Here is a 14,571-nt window from a genome sequence, read left to right on the forward strand (position 1 = left end):
GCGGGCCTGCCCAACCACCAGGGTTCCCCAAAAACAGCATTTTGGGGCCTGATCCCAGGCCAGGCCACGCAGTGCACATCTGGCCTCATTCTATTCCCACACCATTTTTGAGATCACCACTGTTGGATGTGGAGAATCCGAACCTAAGGAAAATTTAGGAATTGGCCAAATGTCATAACTACATTCAAGTCTGAAGAAATTCCAATTCAGTGTTACCAAAACCACAAGAAGATATGCTTCATGATGGCAAGAATTAATAGCTGTACCTTCGGTGCCGTGAGCAGTGTCTGGTTCACAGAAATAGCTCAAGTATTTCGTGAAGCGCCTCCCACAGCTTGCGAGGTGTGTGGTTTCCCTAAGCATTAACTGCAGCTGATATCCTTGCTCACACCAAGACCTGAGCCCTAGGGTTCTGATTGATGACTGAGTACATATCAGTACCCAACATCCTTCATAAATTGGTTCCATGGTGACCCTGAAAAGGTGCTGCGAGCCTGTCCATCACCGTTGGCAGCGACCGATACGATGGGCAATAAGCTGAGGGCCCATAATAAAGAGTCCAAAAGTAGGAGATTCTTAAATTTTTATTCAGCCAAATCTTTTCAGGCCCCAGGTCCTGATGATGTCACCCCCACCCCTTTTCCCATAGGAGGCATTCAGCTGAGGCCACAAAATGTTACATACATTCACTCACGTTATCAAAAATACCTGAAGTAAAGACCCTGGCTTTGATTGGCAAACAAGGCACAGACCTGGGCCAGTGCTCACACTCATAGACCCCGGCCCAGGGACAATCTCCTTGGAGGAGGCACTGAGGCACTGTTGCTGCACTGTGAGCCAGCACTCCCTGACCCCAGGGTGTGTGTGGAGCCAGAGGGTACTGTAAAGGAAAATCTAGACTCTTCCACGATGCCTGCCTTACCTTAAATACCAACCCTTGTCTCTGACAGGGCTATCCTGTGACCGCATCCAAGACCCAAAACATACAACCTTTCCCCATAGATGAGGATCTTCATCCTTGCTAACATGACCCTATACTGTTTGTAGGGTCTCCAAGATTCTCGCATCTGAGATACAAATTAAGGAGACTTCTGTCTGCTCTAACCCTGCTGCAAGCCTGGAGCAGCTTCCCAGACAACCCTGGCCCACCAACCCAGTACATGAGGGGCAGAAGGGTGCAGAACCATGCTCTGCTACACCCACCGATCATGCTCCTTCACTGTTCTTTGGGCTCATTTCCCCACCAAGAGAGGGCCTCCATGCACACTCATTCCTCAGGCCACACGGGCCCTGTCACACTCACACAGCACGCCCTTGGCGCTGCCTACTCTCTTCCTTCCACCTAGGGGTATAAGAGGTCACCCCAGGGGGCAGGCGTGCAGGGCCTCCTGAATCTTCTGGCGGCAATAGGAGTACTTCTGCAGGATCTGCCGGAGGTGTTCCTCTTCCTCCCGCTGCAGGATGCGCAGGAAGTTGTGTAGTTCAGGCATGCTGAAGGCATCCCACTGCAGCAGGGAGGGGTGACACAAGCTGTAATAGGCATGGCCAGCAGGCCCTCCCCAGAGAAGACCAGAGCATCATGATCACATAGCTAGGCCTGGGCTTTCTAATGTCAGGTTCTTGCCGGAATGGTCTGTCTTAGGATTCCCACTCAGTCCATATAGAAGATGGGTCCTATGAAGTAGGGCAGTCACCTCATGGACAGGCACCAAACCACCCGTTTCCAGTTACTTGTGGACAGATCATTCCCACACGCTGAGTCTAACCTCACTCCATAGATCCAATACCTGAAAGCCAGACAGCTTCCAGGTAAAGAGTCCTAATGTCTGACTGGGAGCCTCCATGATAATCTGAGTTCATCCGTGTGGCTTTGATCTGGCCTGCATTACCATACCATCAGATGGACTCCTGTATCTCCCGAGAACTTTCCACAATGGGAAAAAGCAGAGCGCCAACACAGTTCTTCCTGGCTTTTTGGGACAAGCCCAAGACCTTGACATGAGTGGCCAGGAAGCCTTCACTTTAGCCACAAAGTTCGTACACTCCTGGAGAGGCTTTGCAGGGCTTGTCCTCCAGCCCTATTCTTCCTCCAAGCCTTACTGTAGCTGCAACTCACCAGCCCTGCCTAGTAACAACCAAGAAACGAAGGAGAGCTGTATACTCACATTCACCTCCCCAGAGTCATTCTCTTTCAGGACAAAGCTTAGGGCTTTCTCACTGGGTCCTGCAAGGAGCCGTAGCCGCAGGGGCTGCTCATCATCCGACAGCTTCCGGAGGTACACTGAAGGCCAGGCAGGGAGAAAGGAGTGTTTGGTTAGGGTCAGGCCCAGCCCCCTCACCCTTGCATACACAGCTGCATGCATATGTACCCTCACACATGGTGAGGTTGGGTAGGAAGCCCACCTTGGCCATGGCGCTCAGCCCGCTCAAAAAGTGCAAACTTGCGGGGGTCATCCACCACCAAGAACTTGCGCAGCAGGGCCTCGATGACCTCTCTTGCCCGTGTGCGTGACAACACATGAAGGTGCTTGACAGCATCCTTGGGCAGGTAGAAGGAGGTGCGGCGCCTCACAGCTGGACCCCGCGCTGGGCTCCGTCGGGCATCCTGCAACGTGGGTGGCTTCTTGCTGGAGGGCACCGAGACAGGGCGCACCAACTTCAGCTGAACCTTAATGAAGCCTGTGTAGGAGCCGTCTTTGTTCTGAAGAGAAACCGAACCATGACTAGATTCCACGTGAGATGGAACAGAACTGGGCACCAGCAGTCCACTAGGACTCAAATAAATCGCTGCTTGGGTCCACCCAAGAATACCTCAGCTGCGACCCTTTGGGCATCAGGCACACAGCTGGATTCTCACCTTGCCCCACATCCCCTTCTCATGCAGTCAACTCACCAGGCTCATGAAGAGGTTGCTGTTGATTTGGCCATTGTACTCCTTGACCTTCTGCTCAATCTCAGCCTGAGAAAGGTCAGGTGTGTCCCACTCCACAGGTTCGTCCTGAAAGAAGAGTCAGCATGGACACAGGGCCCTTAGAAACTTATCCCCCTTCAATGCATGACAGAAAGGTGAGCCCAGGTGGGCCGCTCTGAAAAATGATCTCTGGGGCAGCTCTGGGGAAACTGACGACAAAGCGCAAGACCTGATGAGAAGAACCCATCACTGCTCCTGGTTCTGCACACTATGGATGGAGACAGCAAAGGCAGAATCATTTGGCTTCTCTCTGCCCCAACTGTAGCCTCCTCTAGGTGAGGCCCTACAGGTACTTTAAAACCTAGGCAACTAAAGGCACGAGGTCAGAGTCCAGAAAATGATAGGGGACACTGAAGAAAGACTCTTGTTTACAGTAAAACTACCTCTCAACTGCACAGCCTAATGTCAGGGTGAGGTCAGGGTGTGTGCTGGAGAAGGCAGCCCACTCTGCCACTCTGCCCTGGTAAAGGGCCAAGGACCTAATGCAGGGTGAGAGGTGTGAGGATTGGTGCATGCCAGGAGCCCAGCTATACGCAGGAGAGGAAGGGCAACCTCTACAACACCCCCTGGTGGAGGGCTTGGGGCCAGCCCTGCATGTCTCAGACATAGTAATAAACCACTGTGGCATGCCATTTGATCCTGACCCAAGCTGCACAAAAGGTAACTTTGGGCCAGGTTCCAATCTGTCAGAGGTGCACAGGCAGTCTCCTGGCGAGCCTGTCCTACAAGTGCCAAGCAGGTAGGCTTCTGCACCTCCTCCTCATTGTCTGGATGTTCATAGCAAAGATTTTAGCTCCACCACTCAGCCCCTCCCCTGCCCCTGGAACTGGGTTCTTGTCGGAAGGGTGGAGTATGCACCAGGGCAGCCAGGGCTCTCAATTAACTTTCAGCAAACTCTTTTGGTCTCACTGCATCAGCCTTACTTCCTGTTGACGTCAGATAGGCCCTAGTTGGAATGAGAGTGTCACAGACACAGCTGAGATCAGTGTGAGAACCGATGCCTTGTCCCAAGTCCAAAGGGAGTTCCCATCAGGTTTCCTGTATTATAACCTTGCGCCCAGCTCTGAGCCTAGGACAGCCAAGCTTCTCTCCGACTGTTGCTCTGGAGCTCCCTCAGCTGATGGGGACAAATAGGGAAGATAGATAGGACGTAGGGTGAAGTCCACAGCCTTTTAGCAGTATGTTCTTCACCTAGAACACACTGCTGTTCAGCAGCCAGCAAGTACATGGAGCTGAGGACTAAGGCTGGGGCACCACAGGAAAAAGGTATTGGGGGAGGGGTGGAAACTGAAGCCTATTTGCTTGGCCAAATTTCCAAAGGCCTCCTGGCTGGAGAGGAGCATTGAGAAGTGAATACTCTAGCAGAAACTTTGGTGGGGAGAGTGGGAAACCCCATAAGGCTAGTAAGAACAGAGGGTGTGGGCTCTGGAAAATGTGGGTTCTAGGGAGGAAAATGGGGGGTGGAGCCTGAGAATAAAGGGTGGATATGTTTCTTCAGGACCAAGGAGAGAGCTTGGAACAGGAAGGCGCGTCCCAATGAAAAGTGCCAGGATGGGAGGGATGATGCTAGGGGCAAAAGGAAAGCTGAACAGATTCTAGGGCCAGAGGGAGACCGAGAATTCTGTTTACAGAACAGGGTGGGCACAGGCACGGCACCAACTTATTCCCCTTCTATGTGATGGCTCTGAGCTCCAGCCTAGGAATGAGAAAACTTGCTTCTTCCCTTCCCAGGTAATCCAGGGGCCCGAGACTGCGATGCAGTGGCCTCGGTTCCAGCCCCATTCCTTCGCCGGGTGAACCTCCCTCGGCATTTTTATTCATAAAACAAGAGACCTAGACGGGAGGCCTGCACTGTCCTGCCAGGACTCTAGAGGAGGAAGGGTTTCTTTTTCCATTTCCAAAGCTGAAGTGGAGGATTCCAATAACCATCTCAGAGGGATGCACAGCAGGGCCGTGGACTTTCCTGTCGCCTGCACGGTAGTAACGCACTCTCCACTCTGCTGCTGCCCATAGTGGCTGATGGTTTTTTATTTTATTTACAACTTTGGACTCTACGGCCTCCTTTTCAATCGATTAGTGTCTTGTTGTTTTCTCACCTTTCAATAATGGAAAATGGCTCAGGCCCGAGAGGCATAGAGACAGGCTAGGGGTCCAAACCCAAACCTTGCACCCAAGCTCTGGGCTGGGCTTTGAGGTATAAGCTTTTCATTTAAAACTCCCTCTTCTTGGTTCATGTAAAGAATTCTGTCCCATTGCTGCCGGATATACTATGCTTCGTAGTCCCGGGCTCTCCTTCCTAATGCCCTGAAGTGTACCAGCTCCAGAAGTCATTTATCTGAGCCTGGTGGTCACACTCATGGCACACAGCACAGACGTCTCTGCTAATGGGGATATCTAGGAGACTCCAAGAGACACAGCTGCTCCGTATAGTCCTGGGTTAGTAACTCCTGTCTCTCTTGACCCCCTCCGCAGGCATTTTGCAATCGAACCTCCCCAATCTCTTGTGGATAAAGAGCTTCTGGATGTTTACAGTCCAAAATAAGGCCTCCTTCCCATCCATTCCCAAATCTCCTTTCTCCAGATCCACTCCAATTTTAGTGTATGTGCTGCTGAAGTGAGCACTCCAGGTCCGCTCCAGAATAAGGATCAGAATTCTCCACATTCCAGCAGCTGGTGACAAGCCAGGACCGGCAAGAAGAGGGGACTCGGCTAGCACCATTCAGGAGTGCGTAAGGAGGGGTGTGGACCTTCCTTAGCTTCCCTCCTAAAAAACTTCTCAATTCCCGGCGAGGACTCCTCCCCCTCCACTTCCTCCTCCTGGTCTCCCAGAGCGGGTGGGAGCGCCCAAACGCGGAAACGAGGTGCTAGTCCGGACTGCGCAGTCAGCTTTAGTCATAGGTGCATAATGCCTGTCCCTGGTCTACCTCAAGCCACGAGCCGCTTCCCCTGGTTCAACCGGTGCGTGACGGAGAGAGCAACGCCTCAGCACCCAGTGCTGACGCGCTTGGAGACAGCCCGACACATGGTTCCACGGGCTGGCCCGGGATCCGTGCTGACGGAGCGTGGGGCTGCCCACAAACTCTCCACACAGGAACTTACCGGGGAGGGGTAGGGTCCCAGCAACCGCCCCCGATCCGCCGCCCCCAACTCCCGGTCCCCACCTGGTCCCTGCGCGGCCGGCGCACTAGCGAAGTACGCGCCGTAAAGTACTGCTCGAGCTCCGAGTCCGAGTCCTCCTGGCTGCAGTAGCCACTGCTTGTCGTGCTGCTCCAGGTCATCTCGAAAGAGGGCGTCCCCGCGTCTGCCTCACCCATCGCCGCGCGCGCTCGCCCGCCAGCCAGCCGCCGAAGCTCGGTGCGCCGGTAGTCTCCAACCACCGCCCCGGACGCGCGTGCGCGTGCGCACTTGCCAGTGTGCGCGTGCGCCAAAACCCGTGTCAGCGCTGCAACCGTTAGCACTGAAATGTAGCCAGCATGCTCTAGCTCTGGTCTCATTGGGGGAGGAACCTCGAGGGGCGGAGCCACACGCGCCTCGCCTTTGGGAATGATCTCATCGCCCAGGCAGCTCAGCTCAGCTCAGCTCAGACCGCAGGCCCCGTCTCCCTTGGGGAACAAGTAGGAGCGTGTGCGCATGTGCACCAGCGTGGCCGCAGGACCGGAAGAGGATGCTGGACCGTGTGGACGTGGTGTGGGCGCCGAACCAGGACGAATAGGGTAGTGCGCACGGAAGCATCACCCCCGGCACCCGTTCGAGCCCGCGCGCAGAGTTAGTCACTCTGCCCCGGGGAAATACGCTGTCGGAACGCTCATTGTGCTTAACGCCGAGCGGACCTAGGCATTGCCTGCGAGGTGGCGCGCTCGTGTGCGCATCTCTGGCTCACTCTTACCCCCCAAATCCCGGCCCCGCGCTCACCACGTTTGTGTCCCGCTCCAGTGCCGGTTCCCAGTCCAGGTCCCGGGGCCCGCAGCAGTCCAGGCAGACGAGTGCGCGGCAACGGTAGTGGCACGTGAATTTGCAATCTGCAGAGAGGCCTGGCTATGAGGCGGAGGAGCCCCAGCTCCAGCTCGGGGAAACGTCCCAGAGACGGAAGAGACGCCCCGGGGTGAAGGACGTTGCCCGCCGGGCTCTGCATGATCGGCCTTATTTTGGGTCCCCTTACCACCCACTGCTACGCAAATTCTAGTGTTAGTTCCCCGCGTCTGGAAACTGGAGGGAAGGCCTGAGGCTGCTAAAGATGCTGGCCTGCTCAGCAGTTGGAGCTATAGCGCCTAGTGCAGAACTTCCCCCTTCCGCATTGTCTGCCTCCTCCCTCCACCCTCGAAGGGGAAAAAAAAACATTTTAATCAATGTCCCCCTTTAGTTATCTGTCTCAACTCCCCTTATACCAAAACTTATCAACACTGGTCTACATGCACTCAATTTCTTGCTTTCACTCTCTTCTACCCACTTCGATCGGGCTTGCCTCTCCCTCCAGGAAACTGCCCTGGTCTAGGTCCTCAGCAACCTGCGCAATGCCAAATCCGGTGGCCCTTCTCCATTCTCATCGCCTCAGCAACGTTTTATGCTGCTCCCCTTGGTTCCCACGGGCCCCCACGACCCCGGTTTTCCCTCCTACCTCCTGGCAGCTCCTGCTCAGCTTTGATTCGGTCTTCACCTCCAAATCTAATGGCGGAGTGTCACAGAGGCTCAGTCTTATTCACTGCCTTCTCCGTGTACACTCACCTACCCTGGATCTAAGGCTTCCATCACTGACCTCCCCCTTCAGATCAAATCCTGTATGTATCTTCTCGATGTCTAACAGACATTTCAACCCGACATGGCCAAAATTTAACTCACTTTTTTCCCATCTTGCCCAGTCCTCACCAGAGTTCTTCATCTCAGCAAAAATTACCACTATTCTCCCAGTTGTTTGAGGCCAAAAAACCCCCCACAAAAACAAAAAACGCATGCTTTATACCTTCCTTGTTTCTGCCTCTGACACACACCCAAATTATCCTGTTTTTCATCTCTTTAGCCACTTTATTTCTGGGGAACACTGCGATGTCCTAGCCGTTGTTCATACTTTGTATTCTGCCACATCTCCAGAGTCTCCTCCCAGCTGGATTCAGGAGACTCTTATACTGGATGAGAGGGTCTCCATACACATACAGACAGGCCTGGGACACCTGCCCCAAGTTCTTAAATGGGCCAGAGCAGTGATTCTCAACCCAGGCTGCACATTAGGAGAATGTTTTTAAAAATCGCCGATACACTCCTAGTGACTAATTCAACAGGTCTGAGGTAGGGACCAGGCATAGGGGTTTGGAGGGCTGTAAAAGCATCCCGAGTGATTTTAGCTGATCTACAGCCAGTGGGAGAGCAACCGCTGCTTGCTTGCGCGTGATTCCCAGGAAGGCAGAAGGACCGCTGGCATGTGGGCAGCTGTGTTTTCATGTTTTAGCACCTGGTTGACTGGGTCTGTGATATTTGCTACATAAAGACTCCACAAAATTTCTGCCTGTAGGGGGCCCACCCAAGGTTCTAACTTTTTCCAAGCCCCCTCCCATTAGTGGGTAAATTCCCATCCCAGGGATTCTGGAAGGGGACATGGTGAGTGAATCTTTGGTTAGGGGCAGGCCTGGGAACACGGACTCAGAGACTGGTAGGCACAAAGGCTTTCTCAGGAAGAGCCAAGGCACTTTAAACATAAGAAACTGGAATCAGCACCATGTTATTCACAGGCAACTAACTGCCTCTGCCCAGTTGTGTCCCAGACATGTGCCCGCAATCCCTCCCACGACGGGGCAAAGGTAAAGGACTGGGTCCTCAGGGGCCTTCCCCGCCGGCCCCTTTCATCGCAACTTGACCTGCAGCTACAGCGCTGCCCCTTGACCACCCGTTTCGCTCTCGCCAGCGCGTGGGGCCGCTACTCACGTGCGCACTGCAGACCCTTGCGCACGACGCCCCAGATGAAGTCGCCGCAGAGGTCGCACCACGTGTGCGTCGTGGGCCCCGCAGGCTGGAAGCGGTGGCCGCGGCCCGGGGCCGGCTGCCTTGCCGGGTGGCGTGCTGTGCCCGGCGCGATGCGCAGAGCGTTAGCACGCTCCAGTCGGGTGCGACCCGGGCCGGCGCGCCGCACAGGTGCCAGTTCGCGCAGCTCAATGAGCTCAGGCTCAGCGGACATGGCCCGGTCGGACCCAGGCTCCGGTCGGCTCTGAGCGCGAGCCAGAGCGGGGCGGGAGGGACCGCGGGGCGGGCCCGATGCGGCGCCGCCCTGGAGATCCAGGCAGAGCGGCGGGAGAGAGCCTAGGAGAGCGGCGCAACGGAAACCTGGGCGCCCAGGCTGTGCCAGCCCGCAGGCGGAGTGGGGCAGTGGGGGCGGCGGCGGGGGACTCTTGCAGAGTCCCCGCCCTCCTTTCCTTCCCTTCCTTTATCCCGCGAGCAACTCCCCTCCTCCTAACGACGAATGCAAAGGGTCAGGCGGAGACAAGCGTGTTCTGGAGACCAGCTTTACTGTGCAAGAGGAAGAGGGTCCCCACATCCGGCCGTCACCCTCGCACTTGCCGTTGCCTCCTGCCCCAACCGAGGCAGCCAGCGCCTTAAGCCCATCCACAGGGTGGGGCAGGAAGCGAGAGCGCTTTGCCTTGGCGGGGAGATGGGGCAGCAGCTCCACCCGTCTAAGCTCACCATCTGGGAGGCAGCAGCTCTTGCAGAGGCCAGGCTGAGATCCTGAGGTTCAGGGGCACTCTCTGACTGGCTCGTATGGCCTGGGTAATCGGCCCTCAGGCATGGCAGCTTTCACTTTGCTCTGTCGCCCTGGGCTGCCAGGACACAAGTCTTTCCATGCTTCACCCAGTGCTTGACTTGGCACTCCCTGCAGGCAAGTGGGCGGGTGAGGATAAAGTGCTTGTGGGGGGTGTGGGAGTGATGCTTAAGGACCGAAGGTCCCGGGATGCCCTCACCTGCAGCAATACCACTCCTTCTGGCATCGCGAGCAGCGCTTGGAGGCCTCGGCGCTGCAGTGGGCACAGCGGTGCCTCTCTGGAGCCACTGCCTCTAGCACGTCTAGCTTGTAGGTCTCAGCCCACCTGGGAAAAAGGGTCAGGAAGGCGTGGCTGGGCTTGGTCGGGGGGAGCATCCCTGCCCACATCCATGCCTTCTGCATGCCTTCCACCCTGGGTGCCAGCTTGGCAGACCTCACCTTCGCGCCTGCAGCCGCAGGTCCTGCTCCGAGGGGCTGAACACGTGCTGCAACTGGTGCTTGGCGATAGCCTGCCACTTGCCTCTGTTCTCCCGCTCTAGCCGTTCCCAGATTTCCGGGACCTGGGGGAGAGAAGTGGAGCGTGCCGGGGAGGAGCTGACACAGTGGTCCCGAGCAAATACCTTCCCAGTGCCTACCTGTTCCAACACCAGGTCCTTCTTAGGGGGCTGGGGTTCGGTCAGGGCCAGGTGGGCCAGGAAGCCCTGTAGGTCTGCCAGGATGGGCAGCTGGTCGAGCAGAGTGTCTGTGAGGAAGGCCCGAAGCTGCAAGAGTGAAGTGGTGCTGATCAGAGGGTCAAGGAACAGAGAGGGACTGGGCTGCACTGAGGGTGCCTGTGGGGCCCGCGTCCCACTAGCTGCCACGTTACCTGAGGCCTGAGGTCTGGAAACAGGACTGGGGCAGAGGTAGGTGGACAAAGGTAAACAGCAGTGGCGAGGTGGGGCAGAGCCGGGGCTGTGGGGACGGTGTGGGAGGAGTTCCCCACCTTGAGGAGCTGTCCCTTGGCAAAGCTCGTGAGGCAGTAGCGGGCCCGGGCCTCAGGGCTCAGCAGCAGGTTGTATAGGGCGATCCACACCTGCCCGTCCAACTTGCTCAGCTTTTGCTGCTCTGAGGGGGCCACCGTCTGCCAACAGCCACCCTCAAATTGCTGCAGCTTGCCTGGGGAGAGGAACCAGCATACCGTTGCCTCCTGGGGGCAGACGATGAATGTTCTTTGAGTGGCCACGGGGGCTGGGGAACTGACCATTGCCTGGGCACAGGACTTGCCCAGACTCTGGTAGCGCTTGCTCCAGGGCATGGTGAGTCCTCTAGTCGGCACATGGGCCTTGCTTGCTGCAGAGCCCAGGTCTGGCCCACTCTGGGTGAGGTACCGTGGCATCCGATGTGGGCTAGGGGGCAGAGTTTATCTGCCTGTGTGCAAGTTGCCAACCCTCACTCATCCTGGAGGATGTCCTGGAAGCAGAGAGCTGGGGCTTACGCAGGTAGAGAAGGGCTTTACCTCCCTCCCGCCGGCTCCAGGGACTGTGCTCCAGCAGTTCGACCAGGAGGCAGGGCAGGTTGTGGGTGCTGAGCATGCGGCTCAGGGCACTCAGAGAAAGGCTAAGGACAGGGGTGGAGACAGGTGAGCAGAAGCAACAGGCCAGGCTCCCGGCCCTCCCCTTCAGGTCTCAGGCTGGCAGGACGGCCCACCTGTCCACGCAGTCTGTGATGTAGCGCAGCACTGAGAGTGCCTTCAGTGTGATCTCAAATTCCATCAGCTCTGCCTGCTTCTGCAGCTCCTGGGAGGCACATGGTGCTCAGGCCTGGGAGAGGGGCATGGCTTGGGTCTAGCCCTTGCCAACCCCAGGGAAAGTCAGCCCACCTTCATGGGGGTGCTGTACTGGGACTCCTCCTCCTCAGGGGAACCACCATGGCCACTGCGGGCCACCAATATTGTCAGTTTGCGGTGGCAGTAGTCCACCAGGTCCAAGACCGTGTCCTCTGCTGACTCGCACACCTCCTGGGGGCAGGCAGAAGGGAAACGTTCTGTCTCTGATGCACCCCACCCCAAGACGTAAGCCCCCTTTGCCACCAGGGCCCGGCCTGCGGCAGTAGCCAGTGGGCAGGACTGACGCCTCACCTTGTGGAAGAACACCGTCTCTAGGAGGTTGACGATGGAGGCCTCGTGGTGTAACTAGCACATAAAGCAGAGAACAGGGTCCGGGGATGCTGACGAAGGGGTAGGGGCTACCAGCTATCTAGTCCAAGGCCCTCTGAAGGAGTGGGCAGGGTGTGGACCAGGGACCCAGCTCACCACCATATATATAGGAAAAGTGTTCTGGGGCTTGAAGTCCTCTAGCCTGCACAGCACAGGGAACACCTTCTGCTTCCACATCTCCACCGCGATCAGCTCCTCCACCAACGTCGGGATCTTTGAGGGGAGGGGACAGGACAGGGATGACGTGGGCTTACCTTGGCCTGGCAACTCTCCCATCCCTGGCTCAGCTTAGCCCAGCTCTCCTCAAACTCCCCTCGGCCCCTAGACTCTCCTACAGCCCATGAGTATCTTCCTGATCCTGTACCCCAACCTTCATCTCTAGCTGTCCTCAGCATCTATGTGGGGACCTCTCCCATGCTTCCTGAGACTGGCCCTTGCCTTGTCTCCAGGCTGCCTTGTTCCCCCTCAGGCTAGCTCTCTCTCCTGCTTATGCCCTCCCTCTCATCCCTGTCCTCTGGCCTTCCAAGGCTCTTGTATGCCTTATCCTCACCCTTACCCAGGCCCTTCACAATGCCCTATTCTTATCGCACCCCCCGGCAGGGGTCTCTACCTTTTCCTTGGTGAGAAACCCCTATGCCAAGTGATATCTCAGGCCATCTGTTGGTGCCACTTCCTGGCTCATGTTCCGTCCAAGCCAGTCCCTGCTTTCTAACTCTCCCCCTCTCTCTCTCTCTCTCTCTCTCTCTCTCTCTCTCTCTCTCTCTGTCATGGTAGGAAGGCTGCTTCCTTCCACCAAAGCCCCACCCCCACTTCAGTGGGGTGCCCCCTCCAGCCTGACAGTCTATTCGGGAATGCCTTTAGAACCTGGGCCTGCCCCTGTAGCTCAGGCTGTTCTATGATCCATGACTATCGCCCTAGTCAACCCACAATCTGCACCTGGCTTGGCATGCCAGGGTCATATCCAACAGGGGTACTCAAGCAAATGTGTTACATACTCCTCCTCCTTTGGGGAGGACGGGTATACCAGCTGGAGCCAAGAGTAGGCACCCAGGGTGCTCCTGAGGGGTAGAGAGGTGGGGTGGGGTGGGGTGCTGGCGTGAAGGCAGGAACCCTGCTTGTGACTCCCAGCATACCTTTCTATGGGTTACCAGCAGCTCCTGGATGGGCTCACCCTGGCTGGCCGTGGCATCGAGGATGGCCTGCATGTTCAGTTTCTCCAGGTTCTCATGCTGCTGGTTCCACCTGCCCCAGAGGGTGTGTGTGTGCATTTGGGTACACATGGGTGCAGCGGGAGTGGGGTGGGGGCTGGGTCCCACTGAGGCTTAACCTGATCCTGAGGGGCCAGAGGTGGCTCAAGACCACATACCCCTATCTCAGAGAGTTTTACCTCCGCACCTGCGGGCCCCTCCACACTGGGACGCTCCTCTTCCCAATATCAGGACTTCCCCCGCTCAAGGACTCTGACCCCATGACTCCGCCCGACCCTGGATCCAGCTGCCTCACCCTCCGGATCCCATCTCGCGCAGCGGGAAGCTGCACAGTTCCCGCACTAGCACGTCAGCTTCCCCGGGCAGCAGCAGCTCCAGGTCCCCCATGTCGGGGCCGAGGACAGAGAGCGGGAAGGCAGGGTTCGGTTGACTCCTGGCAGCAGCGGGCGCCGAGGCCGAGGTGCCGGCACACTGGGGCACAACGGCGTCCGGCACGTCGGTTGTGCAGCGGTTGAGAAGCGTGTTCTCGCCGCCATGGAAACGGCTAGCTCGGCGCCTGCGCAGTGCTCCCACCCGCAGCCCGCTCAGGGTTCGCACCGCCAGCTGGGCCTCGCCTGCAGGGCTGCGGGCAGCAACTCTATTCGGATTCCCGGGATTTTGTCCCTCACAACCGGCTGCGGCTTACAGGTCTCCCGAGTGCCAACTCCCGTGGCCTAAGGTTTTTTCTCGGACGGACGTCAAGTCGCCCCGCCCCCACCAGCTCTTCCAGCAGTTCCTCTACCCCGGTTCCCCGCCTGGGGCTTGGCTTCCTCCTTCCCGTATTTCTCGCGCCCAGCTCCACCTGTTGGCAGGACCCCTCAAACACTGCGCCGGGCCCACAACTTCTCTGGTTCCTAGTCCAGGCCGCCACCACCTCGCGTGAGGTCAGTACTGAGCCCTTTTACTGGACTCATTTCCACTCCTGATCCTCCTGTGCAGCTGGAGTCCTTTAAAAGTGTACATGACACATTACTCCCTCGCATGAGGGTGACTGTGGCTGCCTGTGGCCCTCAGAATACTACCTTACCAGCCGCTCTGCAGTATCAGGCTTTTGCTCCTTCTCCTACCTCGCGACTTTGTTCCCTGCCCCTCGCCCCCTTTGCCTCTGGTGTCCCTGCCCCCATGGGCCTCCCTTGGTTTTTGCTTTGGGGCTTCTGTACCAGTTCCCTCTGCCTGGCACACTCTTCCTCCGTCAGGGCTCAGTTTAAGTCAGTCACCTCAGCAAGACCTTTCTTGCTCTTCTAATCCAGAGCAGGCCCGGCTCCCACCCCACTTCTCTTCATTGCATCTTCCAAGATTGATTCTCTCAGTTTTTAATTAGCGGGCACATTTATTTGTCCATTGCCAGCCCTACCCCACCAGATGGCGCTCCAGGGCACCAGGACCATGGCTATTTCATCTACTGTTGGTTCTCTGG

At 57.0% G+C, this 14,571-nt stretch overlaps 2 protein-coding genes across 3 annotated transcripts; both read right to left on the reverse strand.

Moving 5' to 3' along the window:
• Positions 1–566: 566 nt before the first annotated feature.
• On the reverse strand, positions 567–9,317 carry RASSF1 (Ras association domain family member 1). 2 transcript variants are annotated; one of them, XM_016150020.2, is made up of 6 exons: positions 8,885–9,317; positions 6,884–6,990; positions 2,894–2,998; positions 2,404–2,701; positions 2,166–2,281; positions 567–1,505 (listed from the first exon to the last, which is right to left on the reverse strand). In XM_016150020.2, exons 1-6 carry the CDS (start codon positions 9,132–9,134, stop codon positions 1,359–1,361), a joined length of 1,023 nt encoding a protein of 340 aa, XP_016005506.1. In that variant the 5' UTR covers positions 9,135–9,317; the 3' UTR covers positions 567–1,358. The 2 variants fall into 2 exon arrangements, with proteins under 2 accessions (XP_016005506.1, XP_016005505.1); XM_016150019.2 differs by lacking the exons at positions 6,884–6,990; positions 8,885–9,317 and adding an exon at positions 6,133–6,860.
• Positions 6,885–14,491, reverse strand: ZMYND10 (zinc finger MYND-type containing 10). The gene is made up of 13 exons (XM_016150014.2): positions 13,411–14,491; positions 13,041–13,149; positions 12,004–12,120; positions 11,830–11,883; positions 11,572–11,709; positions 11,400–11,488; positions 11,209–11,309; positions 10,696–10,868; positions 10,349–10,474; positions 10,152–10,273; positions 9,913–10,038; positions 9,638–9,824; positions 6,885–6,990 (listed from the first exon to the last, which is right to left on the reverse strand). The coding sequence occupies exons 1-12, from the start codon at positions 13,500–13,502 to the stop codon at positions 9,749–9,751; spliced, it is 1,323 nt and encodes a 440-aa protein (XP_016005500.2). The 5' UTR covers positions 13,503–14,491; the 3' UTR covers positions 6,885–6,990; positions 9,638–9,748.
• Positions 14,492–14,571: the final 80 nt, after the last annotated feature.

Source organism: Rousettus aegyptiacus, unplaced genomic scaffold (assembly GCF_014176215.1).
Source record: "Rousettus aegyptiacus isolate mRouAeg1 unplaced genomic scaffold, mRouAeg1.p scaffold_m13_p_4, whole genome shotgun sequence".
In the NCBI taxonomy this organism is placed as follows: Eukaryota; Metazoa; Chordata; class Mammalia; order Chiroptera; family Pteropodidae; genus Rousettus; species Rousettus aegyptiacus.

Coding starts and splice junctions, on each gene's coding strand:
- ZMYND10 (XM_016150014.2), bottom strand. CDS start 13,502: ATGGGGGACCTGGAGCTGCTGCTGCCCGGGGAAGCTGACGTGCTAGTG. Junction 11,489..11,571: donor AGTACAGCACCCCCATGAAG/GTGGGCTGACTT, acceptor TGTGCCTCCCAG/GAGCTGCAGAAGCAGGCAGA. Junction 11,310..11,399: donor ATCACAGACTGCGTGGACAG/GTGGGCCGTCCT, acceptor CCCTGTCCTTAG/CCTTTCTCTGAGTGCCCTGA.
- RASSF1 (XM_016150020.2), bottom strand. CDS start 9,134: ATGTCCGCTGAGCCTGAGCTCATTGAGCTGCGCGAACTGGCACCTGTG. Junction 2,282..2,403: donor GGCTGAGCGCCATGGCCAAG/GTGGGCTTCCTA, acceptor CCTGGCCTTCAG/TGTACCTCCGGAAGCTGTCG. Junction 1,506..2,165: donor ATGACTCTGGGGAGGTGAAT/GTGAGTATACAG, acceptor TCCCTGCTGCAG/TGGGATGCCTTCAGCATGCC.